General features: G+C 36.4%; 1 protein-coding gene across 12 annotated transcripts in view; it reads left to right on the top strand.

Moving 5' to 3' along the window:
* WDFY3 (WD repeat and FYVE domain containing 3) overlaps positions 1–22,645 on the top strand; it is a 259,871-nt gene that overhangs the window by 154,050 nt on the left and 83,176 nt on the right. For all 12 annotated transcript variants that reach the window (XM_089912207.1, XM_089912206.1, XM_089912205.1 and 9 more), the window contains 11 exons: positions 2,216–2,397; positions 4,246–4,477; positions 5,834–5,994; positions 7,887–7,998; positions 10,501–10,691; positions 11,778–11,930; positions 16,010–16,083; positions 16,167–16,328; positions 17,691–17,785; positions 20,769–20,889; positions 21,107–21,324. In XM_089912207.1, coding sequence (XP_089768333.1) covers positions 2,216–2,397; positions 4,246–4,477; positions 5,834–5,994; positions 7,887–7,998; positions 10,501–10,691; positions 11,778–11,930; positions 16,010–16,083; positions 16,167–16,328; positions 17,691–17,785; positions 20,769–20,889; positions 21,107–21,324 — 1,701 coding nt within the window. The remainder of the gene's footprint in view (positions 1–2,215; positions 2,398–4,245; positions 4,478–5,833; positions 5,995–7,886; positions 7,999–10,500; positions 10,692–11,777; positions 11,931–16,009; positions 16,084–16,166; positions 16,329–17,690; positions 17,786–20,768; positions 20,890–21,106; positions 21,325–22,645) is intronic.

The raw sequence follows: 22,645 nt of genomic DNA, 5'->3' as shown, positions 1-22,645 counted from the left end.
TGTCCACTGTCATAGCCTTTGTTTAATATTCTTTATCACTTATCTGGATTTCATAGATTTTAATTCTTTGTTTTGTTTTTGTCTGTCTGCCTTACTAGAACTCTTAAGTTCCCACACACAATGTTACTATCTTTGTAATCTAGGCCCTGCCACCGAAAATAGTGCCTAGCATATATTAGGCCCACAAATATTATATAAAAGTATAAATGAATGAATGAGAAGAAGGAAAAATAAAGGAAGAAAAACACAGATGACTTGAAAGGGAAATAATGAGAAAAGTGAATAATAATGGAGAATTTGGAAAGAAGATAGAATTTAATGGAAAAGTTAGGATTAGATCTAGGGATATTTCAATAAAAAATGTTTTCTAACTATATCATTTTCACTAAATGTAATTTTCAAGACTACGATAGTCTATATATAACTAGAAATTATAGTAACATATACCTTAGTAATACAAACGATGCTACTATTACAAGCATCCGTCCTCTGAACAGCTATAGTCCATTAAGATGCCTAGGTAACTAAAAGCTGTCAGAAACCAGTTGGCTTACCAAATATCCTGACACACCACTGAATGCTGGGTATATCTTAGTTTAAGCCTGAGTCAGAATGTGAAGCCCTCAGAAAATTTTCATAAGTAATATCTTCTACAGTTCTCAAGAAGATTAAGTCTAATAACCAGGGAAGGGAGAGGGAACAGTTCTTGGTTTCACCCATAACCTTTTATCTTTTCATTCACATCCCTTGGTCCATAACACTAGACCTTTCAAAGCTATTTGACCCTGCTTTTTGCCTAGTTTATTCAAGTCTCTTCCTAATTAGGTCACCTATGGATAAGATGTTGTCTTTGTAGTGGTCTTAACTCATCAGTAGATGTATCTTCTGAATTGTCATTTAAAAATATAATCTTGGGGGACTTTCCTGGTGGCACAGTGGTTAAGAATCCACCTGCCAATTCAGGGGACATGGGTTCGATCCCTGATCCAGGAAGATCCCACATGCCGCAGAGCAACTAAGCCCATGTGCCACAACTACTGAGCCTGTGCTCTAGAGCCCATGAGCCACAACTACTGAGCCCGTGTGCCACAACTACTGAAGCCCATGTGCCTAGAGCCCGTGCTTTGCAACAAGAGAAGCCACTGCAATGAGAAGCCCACACACCGCAACGAAGAGTAGCCCCCGCTCACCACTACTAGAGGAAGCCCGAGCACAGCAACGAAGACCCAACGCAGCCAAAAATTAATTAATTAATTAACAAATAATAATAATCTTGACATTTCAGTATATGCAAATATTTTAAGATTCCAGAAGTAGAATATTTTATTTGTGATTCTTCAAATAATTTAAACTTTTAACTTTCAGTATATTATATGTGCTTGTACTGAAAACTGGTGGGTCTGCTTTAAGATACATGGTTAAGATTAGCTCTTTTTAAAAAATTATTCTTGGGGTGGGGGAAGGAATTAATTTTTAACATCTGGATTTCTACTGTCCCACCTTCTCTTGAATTCTTATTAAAGATAAATTAATTTTTAACTATCTTAACATTAAGTTAATACTTAACCCATTATTTCCTGGCATGATTTGGCAACATACAGGGTAGCAGAGACAAGCCAGATTAGAGTCAATAGTTATTGCAAATGTTAGCAAATCACCAGAGTTGTCAGGTAAAGCAGGAAACTTGGACCAAAAAAATACCTTTCCACTCCATAAATCACCTCCTTACTACCAGCTATTGTTAGACAAGGGTCAGGGTGGTACAACCACAAACTAAAAACAGATAGTTGCCCCCTTGTATCATTGAGAGCATAAAGTAAGAATAAAATTTTTAATTTTCTTGGTTGTTTGTCTAACCAGTGCTATAATCAAATGCATCTCAAACTAGGATTTTAAAAGACCTTTTATAACAGACCATGACAGGTAATAATCAACTAATCTCTTTTTGTTGTTGTCTATTGTAACTTTATTTTAGTCTATTTTATTTATTTTTTATTTCATTAGTTATTATAACTTTATTTGATTATAATTATATGTATCTTGAACAGAACAAAGCACAATATATCCCAGGTTTTAGGTAGTTATTGAATGAATAGGGTATTTTCATTTACATCATCATCATATTATTTTAACATAGAGTCAAAGTCTAGATGTGAATAATTGTTAGGATGAGGATGATGTTAAGTTTTTAATTTCTTTCTCCTCTTCATTTTAGTTGATGATTTTAGTGAAGAATCCTCTTTTTATGAGATTCTGCCATGTTGCGCTCGCTTCCGCTGTGGAGAACTGATCATTGAGGGACAGTGGCATCATCTGGTTCTGGTGATGAGCAGAGGGATGCTGAAGAACAGCACTGCAGCCCTCTACATTGATGGACAGCTTGTCAGCACCGTGAAGGTGAGCGTAGTTGTGCTTATAAATCTCAACCTGCTTTTGTAAGACAGTTTAGGGGTGTGTGTGTTTGCCTGTATGTGTGTTTGCAGGGGTATTGTTTTAAATTGCTGTCTTAATTTTAAGTTGACCTTCAGTACCCATTTAAACAATATGTGAGAGTCATGTGGCTGGTTAATTCAAGTCACTTGATTAGAAAAGACTGGAAAGGAGGGGTTACAGGGTACTAAAGATGTTAGTGAATATGTCAGTGCTTGAGCCAGATTGTTAAGTGCTTTTTCACCAGAGAGAAACCAGTTGGATGGTTGGAAACCAGATGGATGCCTAAATTAAATAAATGATGAACACAGTATTTTGTCACTTCATTGTTATTACTGTATGCAGTCCAGTAGATTCTGTGCTCCTTTAGAGCTGGAACTGTTTGTATTCATCCTTGTTTTCAGATCACCCAGATTAGTCCCTGATAATAATAGTAATAAGGTGTTCCCTTATTGTTTGTTTAATAAATTAATGTATAAATATTACTCTAGATAGCTGTACTACAGTATTCAGAGGAGAGCCAAGAGAATTAAAGCAACCAGTAAAGAATCAGAAGTTCCTTTTGTGAATCAGGATGAATGCTACTAGTTACTTTCTACCGAATTGAGCTAGCAAGCTCTTAAAATTCTTTAACTTCTAAAAGATGGTATCCATTTTTATAGTGATATCACTTAAAAGAAGCAGCAAAGGTCTACCTTTTGTGTGAATTGAAGTTTTAAAAGCAGTGAAATGGGCAGCCTTTTTGAATACATTTCCTTCCTTAATGATATTTTATTGTGACATTGTGTTTCAGTATGATAAACCCTAAAATGAACTCTGGGAATAGTCATTTATTTTCTTTGTATACAGGATTGTGTTTGAAATGGGCTTGTAGATTCTTTAGTAGGTTGCTCCTTCATTATTTTTAGTATCATTGAAAATAAAAATGTCCTCAACTTCTAGAATTGAGACGTAGGAGATTTATTATTAATATATTTACATCATCATTACTGTGGCTGTGAGAAGTCACAGTCCTGTGAAACCAACTTTACGTCAAACGTTGGTCTTCATACTCATACTATTAACATCACAAGGAGTTGTTCTTTGATATATGGAATAATAAATATGATCTGAAGCTAGGACAGTGTTATGACAAAACAATCTATGGGAATGTGACTCATTCTGTCAAGTGATGAAGGCTGCCTGTACCGCAAGAAGCAACTTGATTTCCTAACCTCTTACACTCTAATTATGTATTTATTGTAATGAATTGAATGATAATTTAAGCATCTTGTCAGTGTAATTTCAAATCTGAGAATATATTTTTCACTGAGATTAAACCCTGTGTGTATAAATTATAACATAGACTATTTTTCTAATACTTTTATAACCCTTTACCCATTATAAAACACTTTGCATGAATAATTTTATTTAACAGACACATACTGAAGGTATCATAACTAATTTCAAGACTGCCTGAATATCATAGTTGGAAAGCTGTTTTTATATCAACCTGAAAATTTCATAGCAGCATCGTTAATTTGGTATGCAAACCAACCAGATAGTAACAGAATCCCTATATTTGACTGTTGCCCTTTCTAGCGTTAGATAGTTTATCTGTATTAATCTGTATTACAGAGTTGGATTACAAATTTCCAACTTGCTGTTCGGGTTCTAGAATCTTGGCCTGCCCTTATGTTTCTCTGCTCAACAGCTTTTGTACATTCATAAAGTTGTATGGCTTGGGATAATGAAAATATACACAAAAAGTGGTTATTTTCCTGGTGAAAGTGTTTTGGGTTGAATTTCACACATTTGCTTTCATTTTCTTTACAGCTGCATTATGTTCACAGTACTCCCGGGGGCTCAGGCTCTGCCAATCCGCCGGTGGTTAGCACAGTCTATGCATACATTGGTACTCCACCCGCCCAACGCCAAATCGCTTCGTTGGTTTGGCGCTTGGGACCCACGCACTTTCTAGAAGAAGTTTTACCTCCTTCAAATGTTACTACCATTTTTGAACTAGGACCAAATTATGTTGGAAGCTTTCAGGCCGTATGTATGCCATGTGAGTAACATATTCTTTGTTCATATAGTTGTATAAAACTTACCTCCTGTGGTATAGATGCATGAATAAGTGCATATGTGTAGATTAGGTTATACATTACATTTATCAAAAAAAAGGGCCTTCTCCTCCACTTTTCTTCAGCATGATACTATTGACCACTCACTCCTATTCAAAATGCTCTCCTCCACTGGTCATCCTATGCTTTCTTGTTTCTTGTCTTCATGCCTAGTCACTAGTTTTCCAGTTTCTCTTGTTGGCTTCAAGATGTGGGTATATACTTTCTAACAGTCTAACCCCAGCCTTCTTCTCTCTGTCATTTCTCCTATTACATGAAGCAGTTTAAAGTATATCTACTCTGGTTAAAGGAAAGAAAGATGGGTCTAGAAAATACACACGTGTATTCTTTAGGTTAGACCAGTTAACATCAATTTTCCTCGTGTCTTTATTCCTGCAATCCACTCCTGTTATCCATTCTCCCAAAAGGAATTTAGAATCAGAGAGTTGATGTTAAGCTACAGTTCCTTTGTAGTACTCTTTCCAAATGATGTCTTCCATTCCCTTGTTCTCATTCTGCCAAAGTTCTCAGAAGAGTTGGGACAAATATGTTGTAAATGGTAATAATCTTATGGCTAAGTAATTTCTCTTTCACTCAGGTTCTTGATTCAGAGTGTCTGATAATAGCTAACACTGACTGAGCACTTAATGTGTGCTGAATAAGTTAATATGCATGAAGGACATAGCTACTCTGAGCCCTTCACAAGTATTTATTCATCACCTCAAAACACTGGGACTTAGGGGCTGTTTGCATCCCCATTTTACAGATGAGGAAACTGAGGTGCAACGATGTACAGGTCACACAGCTTTTAAGTGATAAAGCAGAGGTTCAAACTTAAACCATCTCGCTTTAAAACTACTTTGCCATGTTGTCTGGAAGAATAAAGAGAGGCATATGTGAGGGCTCTCATTGGGAAGGAGACCTAGTGCTACAAAGCTCATAGACATTCCACTCATTTTCATTCCCTTGTTCCTTGGAACCAAGGGGAAGTGTTTTGTGATTTGTTTGGTAACAGTTAAAACTCTTCCTCTTCCTTTACATTATGCTGTATATTAAGTATATTTGAAGAGTAAAACTTAGGATGTAAAGCTTTATGACTGGATGCTTTTCCTTATTTTCTAATTAAAGAAATAAATGAAGAGCTGGAAATTAAATAAAACAGTTTTTAAATTTAGCTCCCTTGTTCCACTTTAAAAGATTTTCAAGGCTACCCATTTAAAAACGATGATAAGAATTAAAAAGTTGTGTTAGGATCAGGAGAAAAACTGACGATTTTGAAAAGGATTATTCTTCTTTTGAAGGTAAAGATGCAAAATCCGAAGGTGTGGTCCCGTCTCCTGTGTCATTAGTACCAGAGGAAAAGGTGTCATTTGGCCTTTATGCACTGTCTGTGTCCGCCCTAACAGTGGCAAGAATCCGGAAAGTGTACAACAAGTTGGACAGCAAAGCCATCGCTAAACAGGTAAGCAGATTGATTCCCCAGTGGGCTGCTGCTGATTCTCACTGGAAAGATGTTTCAGAGCTTCCTTCTGGGCACCACACAAGTATGAGTGGTTGCTAAAAACAATGCCTTTCATACATTGTTTTGGTTTATTTGCCTTTGAATTTAAGCCAAAACATATTTAGATATATAGTTTAATTTGGAAGAGTGAGAATTCAAGTGCATAGTTTATATTAATTCTTATATTTTTATTGGCAATTAAGAAATCGAACTTTAGGAAACTAAAGGCAACAATTGCTATTTTTAAGGCTGTAATTTTTTTCTGGATAACCTACTAAATGCCGGGCACCATTTTGTTCATGACATAGCAGTAGATAAAGAGAAAATCCCTGCCTTTACTAAGGTTCTTACATTCTAGTGGAAGAGGCATACAATAATAGCTAAAGAAATAACATGATCATAGAGTATGTTAGAAGATGAAGAGTGCTATGTGGAAAAATAAAGCAGGAAAGGTGAGAGAAAGAAGCTTACAGTTTTAAGTAGGATGGTCAGAGGAAGCCTCACTGAGAAGGTGAAATTGGAGCAGCCTTTGAAACAGATGAGGCAGCAAAGCAGGAGAATATGGAGAATAAGATGCATGTATGGGCAGGTGGGGTTTGCATCCCAGAAATACAAGTGCTAAGGCCCTGAGGAAAGTGCATGCCTGCCACAGAGGCAGGTGTGGCTAAACAAAACAAGAGAAGGCCTGCAGGGTAGGTGAGGCAAAAGTAGAGTCACTTTTTCTGATATGGAGAAAACGATAGAGTAGTTGGGGGGTGGAGGAGGTACTGAGAATTAAGTTTTGCAAAAGTTTGAGAAACGTATTAGACATCTTAGGGGGGGACATCATTGGAAATATGGATCTGAGTTCAGGGGAGAGGTTCGAATGCCACGGGTGTTCATTAGGTGGTGGTAAGGCCACAAGACTAGGTACACTTACCAAAGAGGAGATGGAGATGGAGATGAGGGAAGGTTTACAGATGGAGACCTGGGATATTCCAGTGTGACAGCGTTGGGAAGATGATGAAGAACCAGCAGAAAAGACTATGGAGCCGGCAAGAATGGAGAAAAACTAGGAGAATCTGGTGTTGTAGAAGTCTTATTCACTGTGGCAGATGTGTTAGAGCAGTCAGAAAGATGAAGGCTGGCCATCGGGTTTAGGAAGGTGGAAGTCATCAGTGAGCTTGACAAGACGTTTTGGCTGATTAGAGGAGGCAAAGCTAAGGGGAAGGAAATCAAGAGGCTGGAAGGGAAAGGATTTGGGAATAGTAAGTATTGACAAGCTCTTTTGCAGAGGTTTGCCTGTGAATATATATATATATATATATATATAAAATCTTCTAAGGAATATTAACTACATAAATTTATTCTACCGGTAACAACAGAATTAAGTCTATGCCTTATATTTGCTTTAAAAGCACATTGTGTATGTATGTGCAAAATTTAACATTTATTTTGTGTACAGGCCATGTTTTATCCATAAACTTTTGGATAATCTATGTGACATTTACTTGGCTATGGAGTAAGGCAAGTATTATATTCACTAATCAGAAATACTGTGAGGCAGCGAGTGATACGAACCTTTAAACCACAACAGAGCCTCATTCAGAAGGACCCCTGAGGCTGTTTCCCAAGACCGCCTCACCATCTTTCTCTCAGTAGACTGTATTTAACTGAGTCTACTCAGGTACCTCTGAGTTTCCACACCTTTGGAAGTATTTGCACATTTTTAAAAAAATGAATACTCATGTTTTTAATATTCTGTTATGGAGAGAGAGAAAAGATATGTTCCCCATCATGTTCTTTTTTCTTTCCCAGTCAAAATGTTCAGACTGTTCCTGTATAGTTACATTTTTCCCTTTCCTATTCTTCAGTTAGGCATTTCCTCCCATGAGAATGCCACTCCTGTGAAGTTGATACACAACTCAGCAGGGCATCTTAATGGACCAGCACGGACAGTTGGGGCTACTCTGATTGGATACTTGGGTGAGTCAGATTGCCTTTGTCTTTCAGACTTATTTGCCTTCAAATCTGCGTTCACTTTCTTCATTTGAGTGTGGTGTTTTAAGTTCATATTCGATAGTGCTGACCTGTAATGTTCTTATAATATTTAGAGATTAATGTCAATCCCAAACTCCAGTCAGCTTTAAAAATTATAATCTTTTATAAAATTCCATTAACTTTTCCCCTCTTTTGTCAACACTGATGAGCACTGACTGTATACGTCTACATAATTTCAAGGTAAAGATCACACTACACTTAGCGACAGATGTAAAGACTTGGAAATAACTGATGATTGCTATTGTTACATGGTTTGGTGCTGCAATGGTGACACTCATGGTGCTTTTTATTTGGAAATGAGCTAGAAATAAGAGCTTCAGAGTATGAGCACTGTGGATCCAACTATAATAAAAGTCAGAGCTGCAGAGCCTCTTACCCAATGTCTGCATAGAAAGAATTGATTGTTTTGGTTAGATAGAATTTTGAGGCATAACCCAATAATGCCATCTAAAATTCAGAACTAGCAATTATGTATTTTAATGTACAAATCAGTACAGAATATTGGTTCCTTTTAAAATAAAAAGTGTTGTGCTGGTCAGCATCCTACATGTTTATCAGGCAATTATTATTGTCCCAGCAATGTGCACATCTCTTAACTTTGTTTTTCTTTTTTGGCTATGTTGCATTGATAAAAGTTTCCTTTATGCTAAGGCACATGGTAGTTTTTCTTTTTTCGATTCAGCAAATATTTAATGAGCACTGCTCTATGTCCTTTGCAAAAATACAGCAGCACTGTGGTATAGTAGAAAGAGCAGTGAAGAAGAGTTCAGAGATTTAGGTTCTAACCCCTGTTCTGTCACTGTGTGGATTTAAGCCAGACATTGAGCTCCATGGATGTCAATTTTCTTATCTACAAACTAGTATTACTGGCCCTAATTACCTTAGAAGGTAGCTTTCAAAATCCAGTGCCATAATATATGAAAGTACTGTGGATACTAGAGAGCACACAGAAATATAAAATGCATATTAGCTTTATTTTTTAAAAACTCAATCTTGATTTTTAGGCAAATGACATTCAATGTCTTTTTTAAAAAACAAGGTTAGGGGGCTCCCCTGGTGGTGCAGCGGTTGAGAGTCCGCCTGCCGATGCAGGGGACGTGGGTTCGTGACCCGGTCCGGGAAGATCCCACATGCCGCAGAGCGGCTAGGCCCGTGAGCCATGGCCACTGAGCCTGCGCGTCCGGAGCCTGTGCTCTGCAATGAGAGAGGCCACAGTAGTGAGAGGTCTGCGTACCGCAAAAAAAAAAAAAAAAAAAAAAAAACAAGGTTAGGAATGTAGATGTGAATTTTTTTTTAATTGACAAAGTTAGTTCCAGTACTGTGTTTCCACATACTTATGCTCTTCAGGGTCACTGATGTAGTGTTACTCAGATTACATAACTAAGAGAAGCTTTGAGCAGTGGTCAGGAATGCGCTCTGTTTGGCTTTTCTATAGGGAATACTTCATCCTTGCCAGGGTGGCTTCTCCATCCCATTCCCCAGTTCACAGAGATGAAGTGCTTTTGCTCTCCCCAAGTTTATTCTCCAGCAGTACCTAGTAAGGCATTCTCCCTTACTTCAGAAATATATTCCCAAGGCCTCTGTACTTCTGAGTCTTTACATGCCCGAAGCTATAGAGTAGAAACACTTGTGCTTGCTCTCAAACCCGCTCTTCTCTACTCGCTCCTTTACTCCCAACTCTTCTCTGAAAGTATATATATCAGCATTTATTGCCTTCTCCCAAATTCTACCTTGAATTTTTTTTTTTTTTTTTTTTTTTGTGGTACGCGGGTCTCTCACTGTTGTGGCCTCTCCTGTTGCGGAGCACAGGCTCTGGGCGTGCAGGCTCAGCGGCCATGGCTCACGGGCCCAGCCGTTCCGCGGCATGTGAGATCTTCCCGGACCGGGGCACAAACCCGTGTCTCCTGCATCGGCAGGCGGACTCTCAACCACTGTGCCACCAGGGAAGCCCTGAATTTTTTTTTTTTAGAATTTTTTTCTTTTGATGTTGGGGGTAGGTGTTTATTAATTAATTTATTTATTTGGCTGTGTTGGGTCTTCGTATCTGTGCGAGGGCTTTCTCTAGTTGCAGCAAGCGGGGGCCACTCTTCATCACGGTGCGCAGGCCTCTCACTATCGCGGCCTCTCTTGTTGCGGAGCACAGGCTCCAGACGTGCAGGCTCAGTAGTTGTGGCTCACGGGCCTAGTTGCTCCACGGCATGTGGGATCCTCCCAGACCAGGGCTCGAACCCATGTCCCCTGCATTAGCAGGCAAACTCTCAACCACTGCACCACCAGGGAAGCCCTAGAATTTTTATTTTAGGATAGAAGGGTATTTTGGTTTTAGGTATAATTTATAATAAATTAAATATTTCTTAAGATGATTTATTCAGTTCTTGTTTACAGTTGGGAATTTATTTTAATTATTTTTCACTGTCTTTTAATCAGGAGTAAGAACATTTGTTCCTAAGCCTGTTGCCACTACTTTGCAGTACATTGGTGGAGCTGCAGCCATCCTGGGCCTGGTGGCCATGGCTTCTGATGTGGAAGGGCTATATGCAGCAGTCAAGGCCCTGGTTTGTGTGGTCAAGAGTAACCCACTAGCCAGCAAAGAGATGGAAAGAATCAAGGGCTACCAGGTTTGTAACCATAAAACTTGGTCTTCACTTTACTTTGCATTAAAAATCTTCTAATTTTTATTGTAGTTCATGTAGTTTCAAACTCTGGAAGAATAGTATTGTCCAAGTAAACTTTAGAAGTTGGTAGTTTTTATTAAAACTAACATATTTCGAGTGAGAATATAAGTTGTTAATTTGGAGTTATTTTTTTCTGTGGAAACAGGAATTAAATGAAATAGGGTCATATTACCACCTGCTATAGAGACTGCCAAGTTGGTAATAGATCCAGAGTTCTCCTCATTACCCTCGTCTCTCCCCTCCACACCCAGTCATCTTTTACTCGCCCTGCCCCCTTACTTACCTAGGGCATGTGAGAGCCACTGTGTGCCGTCACTAGTCCTGAAAACGCATGTGGGATTAAAAAACATGTTGTGTTCATGTATTTACAATCTCTACTAGGTTTAGGCAGAAAGTTACTTATAAGAAGAGGAACAAGTATTTGGAGCAAGATTAAATTCCTCTAGTGTAGATGAAGTACAAATGCTTCTTCTCTAACTTTAGCCAGTAGTTCATTGGTAGTAGATAAGCTGTTTACTGTAGTGTTTTCTGTAGACTTAATTACCTAATTTGATGTTTTGTTTTGCAAAACTTTCAAAATGATAATTGCAGCATTGTTTATCATGAAAAAATAGGAATAATCTAAACATTCCAGTAGTATGAGAATGACTAATAATACTATAACCATCTCACATATCATTCAACCTTTTAAAATTGTAATTATGGAAACTAGGTTGCAAAAGAAAAAAAATCCTTTGGATAAAATGTTATGTAGAGAACAAGAGTAGAAAATTGTATACACATGATGGCAACAATTTAAATATTTCTGTGTGAATAGTTTATGTAAAAGTGGATATTTTAATAAGAGGATGATGGGATTACCCTGCTTTTCAGATTTTCTCTGATGTTGTGTTGTCATAGTAAAAACTTAGAAACCAGCATAGAAGTCTCAGGAATTGCTTTACTTAGTGTTCTCCAGTGTGTGTTTGTGTATGTGTGTGTACGTATATGATGATTGACCAACAGGCATTTGGTGTTGCTTTCTTTTAGTTGCTGGCAATGCTGCTTAAGAAGAAACGTTCCCTTCTTAACAGCCACATTCTCCATCTAACTTTTTCCTTGGTGGGAACTGTTGACAGTGGACACGAGACCTCCATTATTCCAAATTCAACTGCTTTCCAGGATCTACTTTGTGATTTTGAAGTATGTATATAAACACTAACTGGTAATATATAATCAAGGAACTGATTTCTTATTCTGTATATTGATAGAGTTAACTATTGAACAGTTTTGTCTCTAAGATGTGTTTATGTTCTAAAATTTTATGATGCTCATGTTAATGTCATTAGTAAAATATACAAAGTAAGGTAGTGATTGGGTTCCTTCTTCCCAAAGATATTCCATTTTACAAGTAGTATAGAAGTGAAATGGTGCAATGCATATGCCTAACTATAGCCAGTTTGCTGTTGCCACTGGCATTACAATAGAGGCAAACATATTTTCATCAAAAAATTTTGATAGTAACTTTTCCTCAATAAATAGGAGCTAGACCTGAAATTTTGGTTACTAGTAGCTGTATAGGAAAATATTCTTTTCGCCAAAATAGCAAAATTTTTATTTCTACTGTCTTATTACCATAACAGCTTCCACTCTGTCCTCTCAAGGCATCACTTAATCTTGCATAGCCTTTCTCCATTTCATTTCTTGTTCACAGCACTTTGCATACTCATCACTGTATAAAATCTCCCCCTGTGAGGCTGAAGGCTTTATGAATGCAGAGATCATGTCTATCTTCATCTTTGTATCCCTACCACCCAGAATGGTGCCTAGCACTTGGTGTTTGCTGGGATGCCTGGCCCTCACTCTTCTTCTTTGTAACTCTTATAAGCTCGATCTTGTCAGTTATTTTAAATCCCCAACAAACAGACTATGTGCCTGAATTGCTTTTCTGAAACTTTATTTGAAAGCTTATTAGCAGCCCTCTTCTAAATAAAAATCCGTGGCATCTACTCAGTTCTCAGTACCCCTAGCTCTCAGCAGCATCTGATGCAGTCCATTTCCCTCTTCTTGCATCTCCTAGTTCTTTCACTAGCTTTTAGACATCACTCTCCTGGTTCATATATCTTGCTCACTACTTTCCCCATAATTTTCTGGTTATAGAATTTTCATTACTTTGTATAAAAGTGTCCACCTTTGCTGCTTTATCCTTTCCTTTTTTGTTGTTTTCTTTCCTTTACATTCTCACCCAGTCCCACAGCCTCATTTCTACAGAGGTGACTCACAAACCTAAATCTTTAGCTTGATATCTGAACTCCAGGCTTATTTCTAACTTCTTCCTCAACATTTCCATTTTTATATCCCAGCAACACCTACGCCGAACTTAACATCCTTCCCCAAGTTAGAGCTTCCTTTTAGCTTCTGTTTCTATTAATAGCACCATCATTCCCCCATTCACTGAGGCTTGAAATTGAAAAATCAGCTTCCTCCTTCCTCACTGTTTATAAACAGCCCATATTAAGTCATATAGATTCTGCTTCCACATTTCATGTAGTCTGTGTTTTCTCTTTCTCCTGCTACATCCTAATCCAAGCCCTAATCAATTCTATTCTTACTAAAATAATGAACACTTCTTTCTCCCTTTCCTCAATCTACCTTATATTTTTTTAACCTCATTCTTTCTGAGATATAATCATATAACTTATTAAAAAACTTGCAGTGCTTTTTCTTTCCTACACAATAAAATACACATTTCTCAGCCTGATATGCAAAGTTCTGATACACAGACCTCTCATTCTGTTAGAAAATAATTATTGAATATGTTTGAGCCAAGCACTGTATTAGGTGCTAAGGATGTGAAAATAAAAGATAGAGTCCATGCCTCAAGGCATTTAGTGCATTAGAAGAGAAAAGCAAATAGACAATAAAAATTTTGTGAAAGCACAGAGGTAAAGGTATGCAGAGAGGATTATGAGAGTACTAAGGGACCTACTTAATAAGCCTAGCTTTGTATACATGTGGTAATTGACACATTATCTTTAGTTTCAGATTTCTGACTGAAATTCAGTATATAAACATCAGAAATTTAGTTGCTTGACAAATGTTGGCTTCATTTTATAGTACTCTGCTCCCTTTGTGGCTTCATATGGCATTCCTAATAACCCCAAACTGTAGTGGTCAATAAATACTTAATTTACCCTATTTTTAGAACAGCTATTTGACAATATAAGTAAAATAATTGTAATAGCATCCAAGCATTTTCTTTTTTAATGGTTGTTCTAGAATTTGCAATATACATGTATAACAATTCAGTCTGTCTTCAAAGTACATTATACCACTTCACCTATAGTGTAAAAACCTTGCGATGGTACCCTTCCATTTCTCCCTTCCTGTCCTTTGTGCCATTGTTGTCATACATTTTACTTCTATATGTTTATAATCGCCACAATATTTGTATTATTTTTGCTTTAAATAGTCGATTATCTTTTAAAGGCATTAAAATTTTTTATAGTCGTCCACATAGTATATGCAGCAAACAGTATTTATGGCATTTTTTATTCCTTTGTGTAGATCCAGACTTCCATCTTGTAATGGAATGATATGTCTGCCTGAAAAACTTGCTGTAACACTTCTTGTAGTGCATGTTTACTGGTGATAAATTGTCCCATCTGAATAAGTATTTTTCCTTCTTTTTTGAAGGATATTTTTGCATAGAATAGAATTCTAGTTGATGATTTTTATTCTTTTCATACTTTAAAATTGTCAGTTATTCCCTTGTCTTTATGTTTCTTCTGCCTGGGCTTTGTTGACTTTTTTAAGTTGGTGAGTTTGTCATTTTTATCAAATGGGAAATTTTTTAGCCATCATTTCTTCAGCTGTTTTCCCTGGTCGACACCCACACCCCTCCAGCGCCACCACTCACACACACCTTTTTTGGACTGCAGTTAACATGTATCTTAGGTTCCTGGCTGTTGTCCCACAAGTCACTAATACTCTGTCTAGTCATTTATTTTCAGTATTTTTTTCTCATGCTTCATTTTGAATAGTTTCTGTTGTTATGTCTTTAAGTTTACCGAACATTTTTCCTGCAGTGTCTAATCCTCTGTTAGTCCCATCCAGTATGTTTTTCTTTTTTTTTTTTTTTTTTTTTTTTTTGCGGTACGCGGGCCTGTCACTGTTGTGGCCTCTCCCGTTGCGGAGCACAGGCTCCGGACGCGCAGGCTCAGCGGCCATGGCTCACAGGCCTAGCCGCTCCGCGGCATGTAGGATCTTCCTGGACCGGGTCACGAACCCGTGTCCCCTGCATCAGCAGGCGGACTCTCAACCACTGCGCCACCAGGGAAGCCCCTGTTTTTCATTTTGAATATTTTATTTCTCATCTGTAGAAGTTCATTTTGGATCTTGGTTATCTTCTATTTCTCTCCTCATCATTTTCATATTTTTTGTTACATTCTTTAGCTTATGGAGCATATTTAATAGCTTTTTAAAGGTCTCAATAATTCTATCATCTCTGTCATTTCTGGGCCTATTTATAATGATTGGGTTTTTTCTCCTACTTATGGCTCATATTTTCCCTTTTTTTTTGCATTCTTGGGAACTTGATTGGATGCTAAATTTTACATTGTTGAATGCTAAATTTTGTTTTATTATTTTAAAGAGTATTAAACTTTGCTCTAGTATTGCAGTTATCTTGATTCTTTTGAGGCATGCTTTTAAGCTTTGTTAGGGTGGACTTTGATTAATCTTTAGTGGTAATTTAGCCCCCCTACTAAGGTATTACACTTCTGAGACCTCTACCCAACCTTCCTATGTATTTTGAAGTCTCTGTACTGGTTGGTGGGAGTGCAAAGTAGTTTCAGCCCTTTGTGAGTTTTAGGAATTGTTTGCTGTGCCAGTTTGCAGTGGTTATTTCCAGTTTTGGACCCACACAAGATTCCTGTCATTCATTCAGTTTTTGTATTCCATATTCATTCTATTCAGTATATTGTATTCAGTATTCACTAATAGTATTCAGTCATTGATTCCAGAGAAATTTTCTATAGATCTTGCCTTTCTAGTTGTTTACTCTAGGAGGGTAATTTCCACAGCAATTATCTCTTTATGAACAGAACCAAAAGTCCTATATACAGGCAGTTTTAAAGGGCTACAATAAATAAAAACTAATAAAGTGGTTATATTCAATTAATTAAGTGAAATAAGTTATATGTGCTGCATTTGCGCTTATTGGATTGGGACTTGGGGTATTTTTAACCCTAAATATACCACTGGTCTTTATTTTATTATAGGTCTGGCTCCATGCACCGTATGAACTTCATCTTTCCTTATTTGAACACTTCATTGAATTGCTCACAGAGTCCAGGTATTAGTTGATACCTAAATTGTTAGCTGTTCAGTTATAGAAGAGATACTAGTACAATGTATAAAATCTTCTTTCTCTTATAGTGAAGCTTCAAAGAATGCCAAGTTAATGAGGGAATTCCAGCTAATCCCAAAGCTACTACTGACTCTTCGAGATATGTCTTTATCCCAGCCTACAATTGCTGCTATTAGTAATGTGCTGAGCTTCTTACTGCAAGGTTTTCCCAACAGCAATGATCTGCTCAGGTAGTGAAAACTTCTGTATTTGTTTGTTTGTTAACTAAAAGTACTAACGAGGTTAAGATGATTGAGATGAACATAATTGGTTCCTATGCCTAGGTAACACGTGTAAAATTAATACTATTCAAGATATTTGTAAGGCGTGGAAAACATGAATGTATCTTGCAAAGCCAGTTGTTGTCACTAGCGAATAATAGAATTCTGGTGAGAAAAGTTGTTAAAATTAGCCCAGTGAGGCTGATTGTCCTGGACATAAAAACGTTCAGTGTAGGAATTCTTGGTCCACAGCCCTCTTCCCCAAGCCTTGCTACTTCTCAAATGTACGTGCAGAAGCACATATACACATGCACGTACACCCGAAGCGGACATGCCATATCTTTTGTATTTGTTCTCTATCACCCAAACTGATGGTGGTGTTTTATTGTTGTATATTCAGACCTTTTATATGAGTATTATTTTGCTGCCAGTGTGAAATATGGCTTAAGACATATTTATGGAGTGTATGTAGAACTGTTCTAATAGGCACATGATAATTCTCATCTTGACTGAAAATGGAAGGAAAAAAACTACCTAAGATATTTTCCAAGTAGATAACTGCTTAAATTAGACTTAATCACTGCTTGTCATGTAATTGCTCAGGTATTACAGGTGAAATCACACATTTTTGCTAGAGTATTCCCAGTAAACTAATCTCTAATTGGTGTAGCACATAAATCGCTCATTTTATATACAGTTATCTTGAAAGCATTTTTTTTTAACTTGGTGACAGATTTAAAACTGGAGTTTAAAAATTATTTTGGAGCTTGTCATTATTATTAACAATATTTATTTAGGTCTTATCCTGGTGTTATGATGATCACTTTGCTGAAATTATCACTGAAACCTATCAAGGCTTTTATTTTTCTCTGCATTACAAATTAAGAAATTAAAGCCCAGAGAGGTTAAGCTACTTGCCCCAAGTAACATGATTAAAAACTGATAGAGCTAGGATTTTAATCTTACCTGTGTTTCCAAAACCCAAGTACTTAACTACTAGGCTACAGTAGATCCATATAGATAATGTTAGGACATTTTAATTTGGATCATACCATTTGGTTTTTGAAATTTAGATTAGTGCATTAAAGGACTTATATTTCTGATGAAGTGTATTTTTCCCTATACGTATTTTAAAACATTATAACATATAATGTTAATTGCAACAGTTCGAGGGGAAGCAAATGAAATACAATCATGTGAGGTCTGTAAAAGATTAGTTAAAATAAGAAGTACTATTTTGGTTTCCATTTCTTTGCTTTTTGTTTCTTAGTATTGTTTGTTTCGGAGGGAGAAAAAATAAAATCTATAACCTCTTTTTTCTTGTATTTAAAGGTTTGGCCAGTTTATTTCTTCTACTTTACCAACCTTTGCAGTTTGTGAGAAATTTGTAGTTATGGAAATAAACCATGAAGAGAAGCCTGACACTGGTGAGTCAATTCTGGAGCTTGGAACGTAATTACTATACCCTGTTTTCTTCTGACACAAGTTAGACCTGAATTATATGTGACACTGTTATATTACTTTTCTCCTTACATTACTTTTTTTGGTCTTTCACAGATGTATTTGTCTTAGACCAAGGCTCTACAATATGCAGAAGTACAGAATTACCTACAAATTGAATAGGGTGTGAATTTACTTTAAAAATAAAATCTTTCTTATTTTTACAGGATTTATAGCAATGTTCCTTTAAATAATAAACTCTTCCAGTTAATTTTTGAACATTATTTTTTTTAATTTATGTAAAACTCTTCAGAAACATCGATTCTTGCTAAAGTGAATTGTATCTATATTGCGGTTATTTTTATTTCCCTGTTAAATATTTAATAGTCATTGAGGGAAAGAACATTTTACTAGAATCACTTTATGTAAGTGTAGAATAAAATTTTCTTAAGTTGTAGTTCCTGGGCCCATGACAACCACTTTTTTTTTTTGAAAAAAAATCTTTCCTCCCTTGAAGCGTATTTTTCTCTTGTTAGAATGTATTTTTCCAGTTGTGTATTCTAGAGCAGGAGATTTGCTTGGAAAACATCAAAAGAACCTTCAGGTTAACCTGTAATTAAATTCACAATATTTTATATTTGTTCAGCATTATTTACATTATTATCCTGTTGCATTATTCCCAAATTATGTCACATAAATGATTTCCTTTAAAACTCTTATGACCCTATCCATCTGGGAGTTCCCTTCCATGTTGGCTGTATCAGTCAGAGCACAGCCTCTCTGGTGCTTCATGAATAAGAAGAGAAAGTGGTGTAATTATGTTTTTCAAAGGTGAAACAGATTTGAGAGGCTGACTTCTACTAATCATAGAGCAGAATATAAGGCCAGTAACCACTTACTTCCTACCATTTGGAAGAATGTTGATATTTCTTTGGTGAAGCAAATTAGCAGTGGGTGAGAAGCATATAGATCAAATCAATGGATAACACTTATTTAGTGGTTAATATTTGCCAGGCACTGTTAAGTGCTCTATATAATCTTATAACAGTCCTATGAAATTGGTCCTGTTGTTATCACAGTTTTACAAAAAGTGAGGACACTGAGGCCCAGAAGGTTTAAGAGAAACTTACCTGAGATCATACTACTGCATTTGAACTCAGGTAGTCCAACATTCTAAGCCATCCTGAATACTAACATTCTAAACCACTGCACTATTCTACCTTATACAAAGATTATTTCTAAGTTCTGAATTAATATAAGCCAAGTAAATAGGAATTAAAAAGGGAAGTCCTGGGACTTTCCTAGCAGTCCAGTGGTTAAGACTCCACACTTCCACTGCAGGGGGATCGGGTTCGATCCCTGGTCGGGGAACTAAGATCCTACATGCCGTGCCATGCGGCCAAAAAAAAAGGAAAGTCCTCTTAAAATCTTTGGAACTGTATAACATGTTTATTTCAAGTATAAAAAAAAAAGATATGGGAAAAATATTTCTCTAGTCTGCATATTTCTTGCTGGCCATTGAATTCAATAACTACAACTAGTGCTGTAAACTTTTTTTGACAAGAGCACAGTAGCAGGAATGTATAAATTAGGAAAATTTTCTCTTGATCTGCCAAGTTGATTAGACTAGTCTTCTCCTCATCAATTTATTGCCATTTGAAAGAATAGAGAAAGTCAGAAGCATATTGCTGGTCTTGTTAGTATATGACCTTGGTTGTTTAATTGTGTGGACTGGACTGTCTTAAGTATAACAGGATGTTCCAAAAAATTAAAACCATAGTTTTTTCTTTCATGTAGCTTACATAGTATTCAGGATACACCTGCCAAAAAAATGGCTTGAATAATGCTGAACGGTGATATAATAATTAATGCAAAATAAAATAAATTGCATGAAAGCACAGTGCAATGTGGAGTAAAGCATCAGTTCGAATGGAAAGAAGTTAACCTGGAAATTTCTTTCAGAGTTAATTGTTTTAAACTGTATTTGAAAATTAACGGGACATAACTGACAGTGAAAAAAATAGGCATAAAAACTAAGGAGAATTCTTAATTTCTATGTGGATTGTCATTTTATTGAAAGGAAGTAATTCATTTGTCAATTTAGGTTGTCCATTCCATTTGTCAACAAGGCAATTTGTAAATTACCAGTCCTATGCCTGTTAGCCTGGGAGGGAATCTTGAGTTCCCCTTGGTAAGCTTAAAGCACCCTTCTCAATGATTAAGGCACTAAGTTAGCATTTTAAAAGATACTATTTAAAAGTAAAAATAGTCCCTTGCCCAAACAAGTAAAAGCATATAACCATGGTCATTAAACTTTAGCCTGAGCTTCAATTATAAAGGAAAGAAAGCATGTGGATTGTGACTTACTAACCCCGAGCTCTTAGTGGCAGAGCTGGGCCTGCAACACTAGGCCATTGATCCCAGTCCCTTGTGCTTCCAGTACTATCCATTGAGAACCGTAAACTTTCTGTCTTCCTTCCTTTCTTCCCCAAGTTCTCCTGTGCATTTGTGTGCCTGAAACTCTTGTCTGTGCTATTTAATTCTCACTTTACTTTATGTATTATAATTATTGAATAATTTATGCTGCTTCTTTTCATTTTTAAATCTGGAAATTTTAACCATTTCAGTCCTTCAAAAAGACTAGAAATTAAGGGTTTGCATTGTTATTTTTGTTCGTGTGATCCTCGTTTGATTACTTTACCCCTGTTGGTAGGAGAAGGGAATATTAATATAAAAAAGTGTTCACAGTCTTTATTATCACTTGTTTAGATAATGTCTTAAGTAAATGAACAGTTTTCAGGATTCTAAAGAGAAATGTTGGACCCTTTTTCTTGTTCACTTGAGTGGAAAGTACTCCTAGAGAAAATGTTTTCTGAAAGGTGTGTTTCAGTGAGATTTCCTAGAACAGTGTTGGATATTTTATCCTAGTTTATCGACTAGGGCAATTTAATGTATTTATTTTCATTGTAGGAACTGAAGAAGAGTTTGGAGGTCTTGTATCTGCCAATCTTATACTTTTGAGGAACAGACTTCTAGATATCTTACTAAAACTGGTTTACACATCTAAAGAAAAGACAAGCATTAATTTGCAGTAAGTAAAATCTTTTGAGCATTGATGGTAATAGTTGCTACTACTAGTTAATTCATGGTAGACAAAAGAAAGATTTGCCACTGACTTTTAATAGATATTTTTTAAACCCTGAAATTTATCGTATCTCAAGAATGAAACTAGTCTTATTTTTTTAAATTTGAAATCATAATCCTTTAAATTAATGTTTGTTTTGTTTAATCCATCTATCTTTGAATAGAGCTTGCGAAGAGCTGGTCAGGACGCTGGGTTTTGACTGGATTATGATGTTTATGGAAGAACACTTGCATTCCACCACAGTTACGGCAGCCATGAGGATTCTTGTCGTCCTACTGAGTAATCAGTCTATTCTCATCAAGTTCAAGGAAGGACTCAGTGGTGGAGGGTGGCTGGAACAGACAGATTCCGTCTTAACCAATAAGATCGGGACTGTATTAGGTATGGGACTTTTACAGTCGGCTGCTTTGAAATAAGCTGTTTTGTGTTTTGTGTTTAAATCTTATATAAGCTTATACTCTTCAGTTTGTCTAACAACCACTGAGTCATGAATTTTGATTAATGATAGAGTAAAAAGAATAAAAAGTTTCAAATTTGGCTTTTTTAATTGCAAATCAAACTAAAGTCAGAGACAGGATATTAAGATGTGAAAACTCAAGTAAATTTCTTATGATTTCTTTTTGTTGTATAGTCCCCTTTCTGATCTATAAATAATTTGCAAATTATCAGAACTGAATTAATAATAATATTTTGAGGGTCTATTCTGTACCAGTTACAAACACTTTTCAGTTTCACAATAACTTATTTCATTTTCACAGTAGCACTATGATATATAAATACCCATTTTACAGATGAGAAAGTCAAGGCATAGGGGTGAAGTCACTTGTCAGGTAAGAAGTGTCAAAATCTGAATCCAGGGCTTCCCTGGTGGCGCAGTGGTTGAGAGTCCGCCTGCCGATGCAGGGGACACGGGTTCGTTCCCCGGTCCGGGAAGATCCCACATGCTCCGGAGCGGCTGGGCCCATGAGCCGTGGCCGCTGAGCCTGCGCGTCCGGAGCCTGTGCTCCGCAACAGGAGAGGCCACAACAGTGAGAGGCCTGCGTACCTCAAAAAAAAAAAAAAAAAAAATCTGAATCCAGGTCGCTCAATCCAAAACCCATGCTTTTAATAGTTATGTTATATTGCCACACAAATATTTAAGCTCATTGAAGTTTCAGCCAAAGCTCCTTATTCTCTGCTTACTGGTTCTATGCTGTTTTCAACACGGAACTGAGCATTTAAACAATATTAGAAAATTACAGTTTCCTGTGTTAGATTTATTTGAACTGGTATATATTTCTGTTCATATTAATGATCTTATTTTGGAAAATATATATTTAAGATAATGTTTTTATTGAAAATTATAGTCATTCAGTTCTTAAAGTATTTAAAAAATATATTTGTCTTTATAACATTACAGTTTAAAATCATATATAATTGTATTCTGCAATAAGCATTAAGAATAACTATTTACCCTGTCAGGTGGAAAAATTAGGTATCAGAATTTAATATGTAATTTATCTGTTAAAAAAAAAAAGTTCAAGTATCAATACCTAGGTGCAACCTGCACTACTTTGTCAAATGTTAAAGCAAATGGTAGGAAGATAGAGCTTACACCATAGGATTATTTTATTGTTATTTCACATGTGAAAAACGTCTCAAGGAACTTTGTGATGAAGAAAGAAATTCACTGTGAAATGATTTCTCAAGAAAATTGTCTGCT

This window comes from Delphinapterus leucas, chromosome 5 (genome assembly GCF_059928025.1).
Source record: "Delphinapterus leucas isolate spDelLeu-1000000601 "Yukka" chromosome 5, BTC_Dleu_Yukka2, whole genome shotgun sequence".
Taxonomy (NCBI): Eukaryota; Metazoa; Chordata; class Mammalia; order Artiodactyla; family Monodontidae; genus Delphinapterus; species Delphinapterus leucas.
This window is presented reverse-complemented; position numbering and strand designations above follow the sequence as displayed.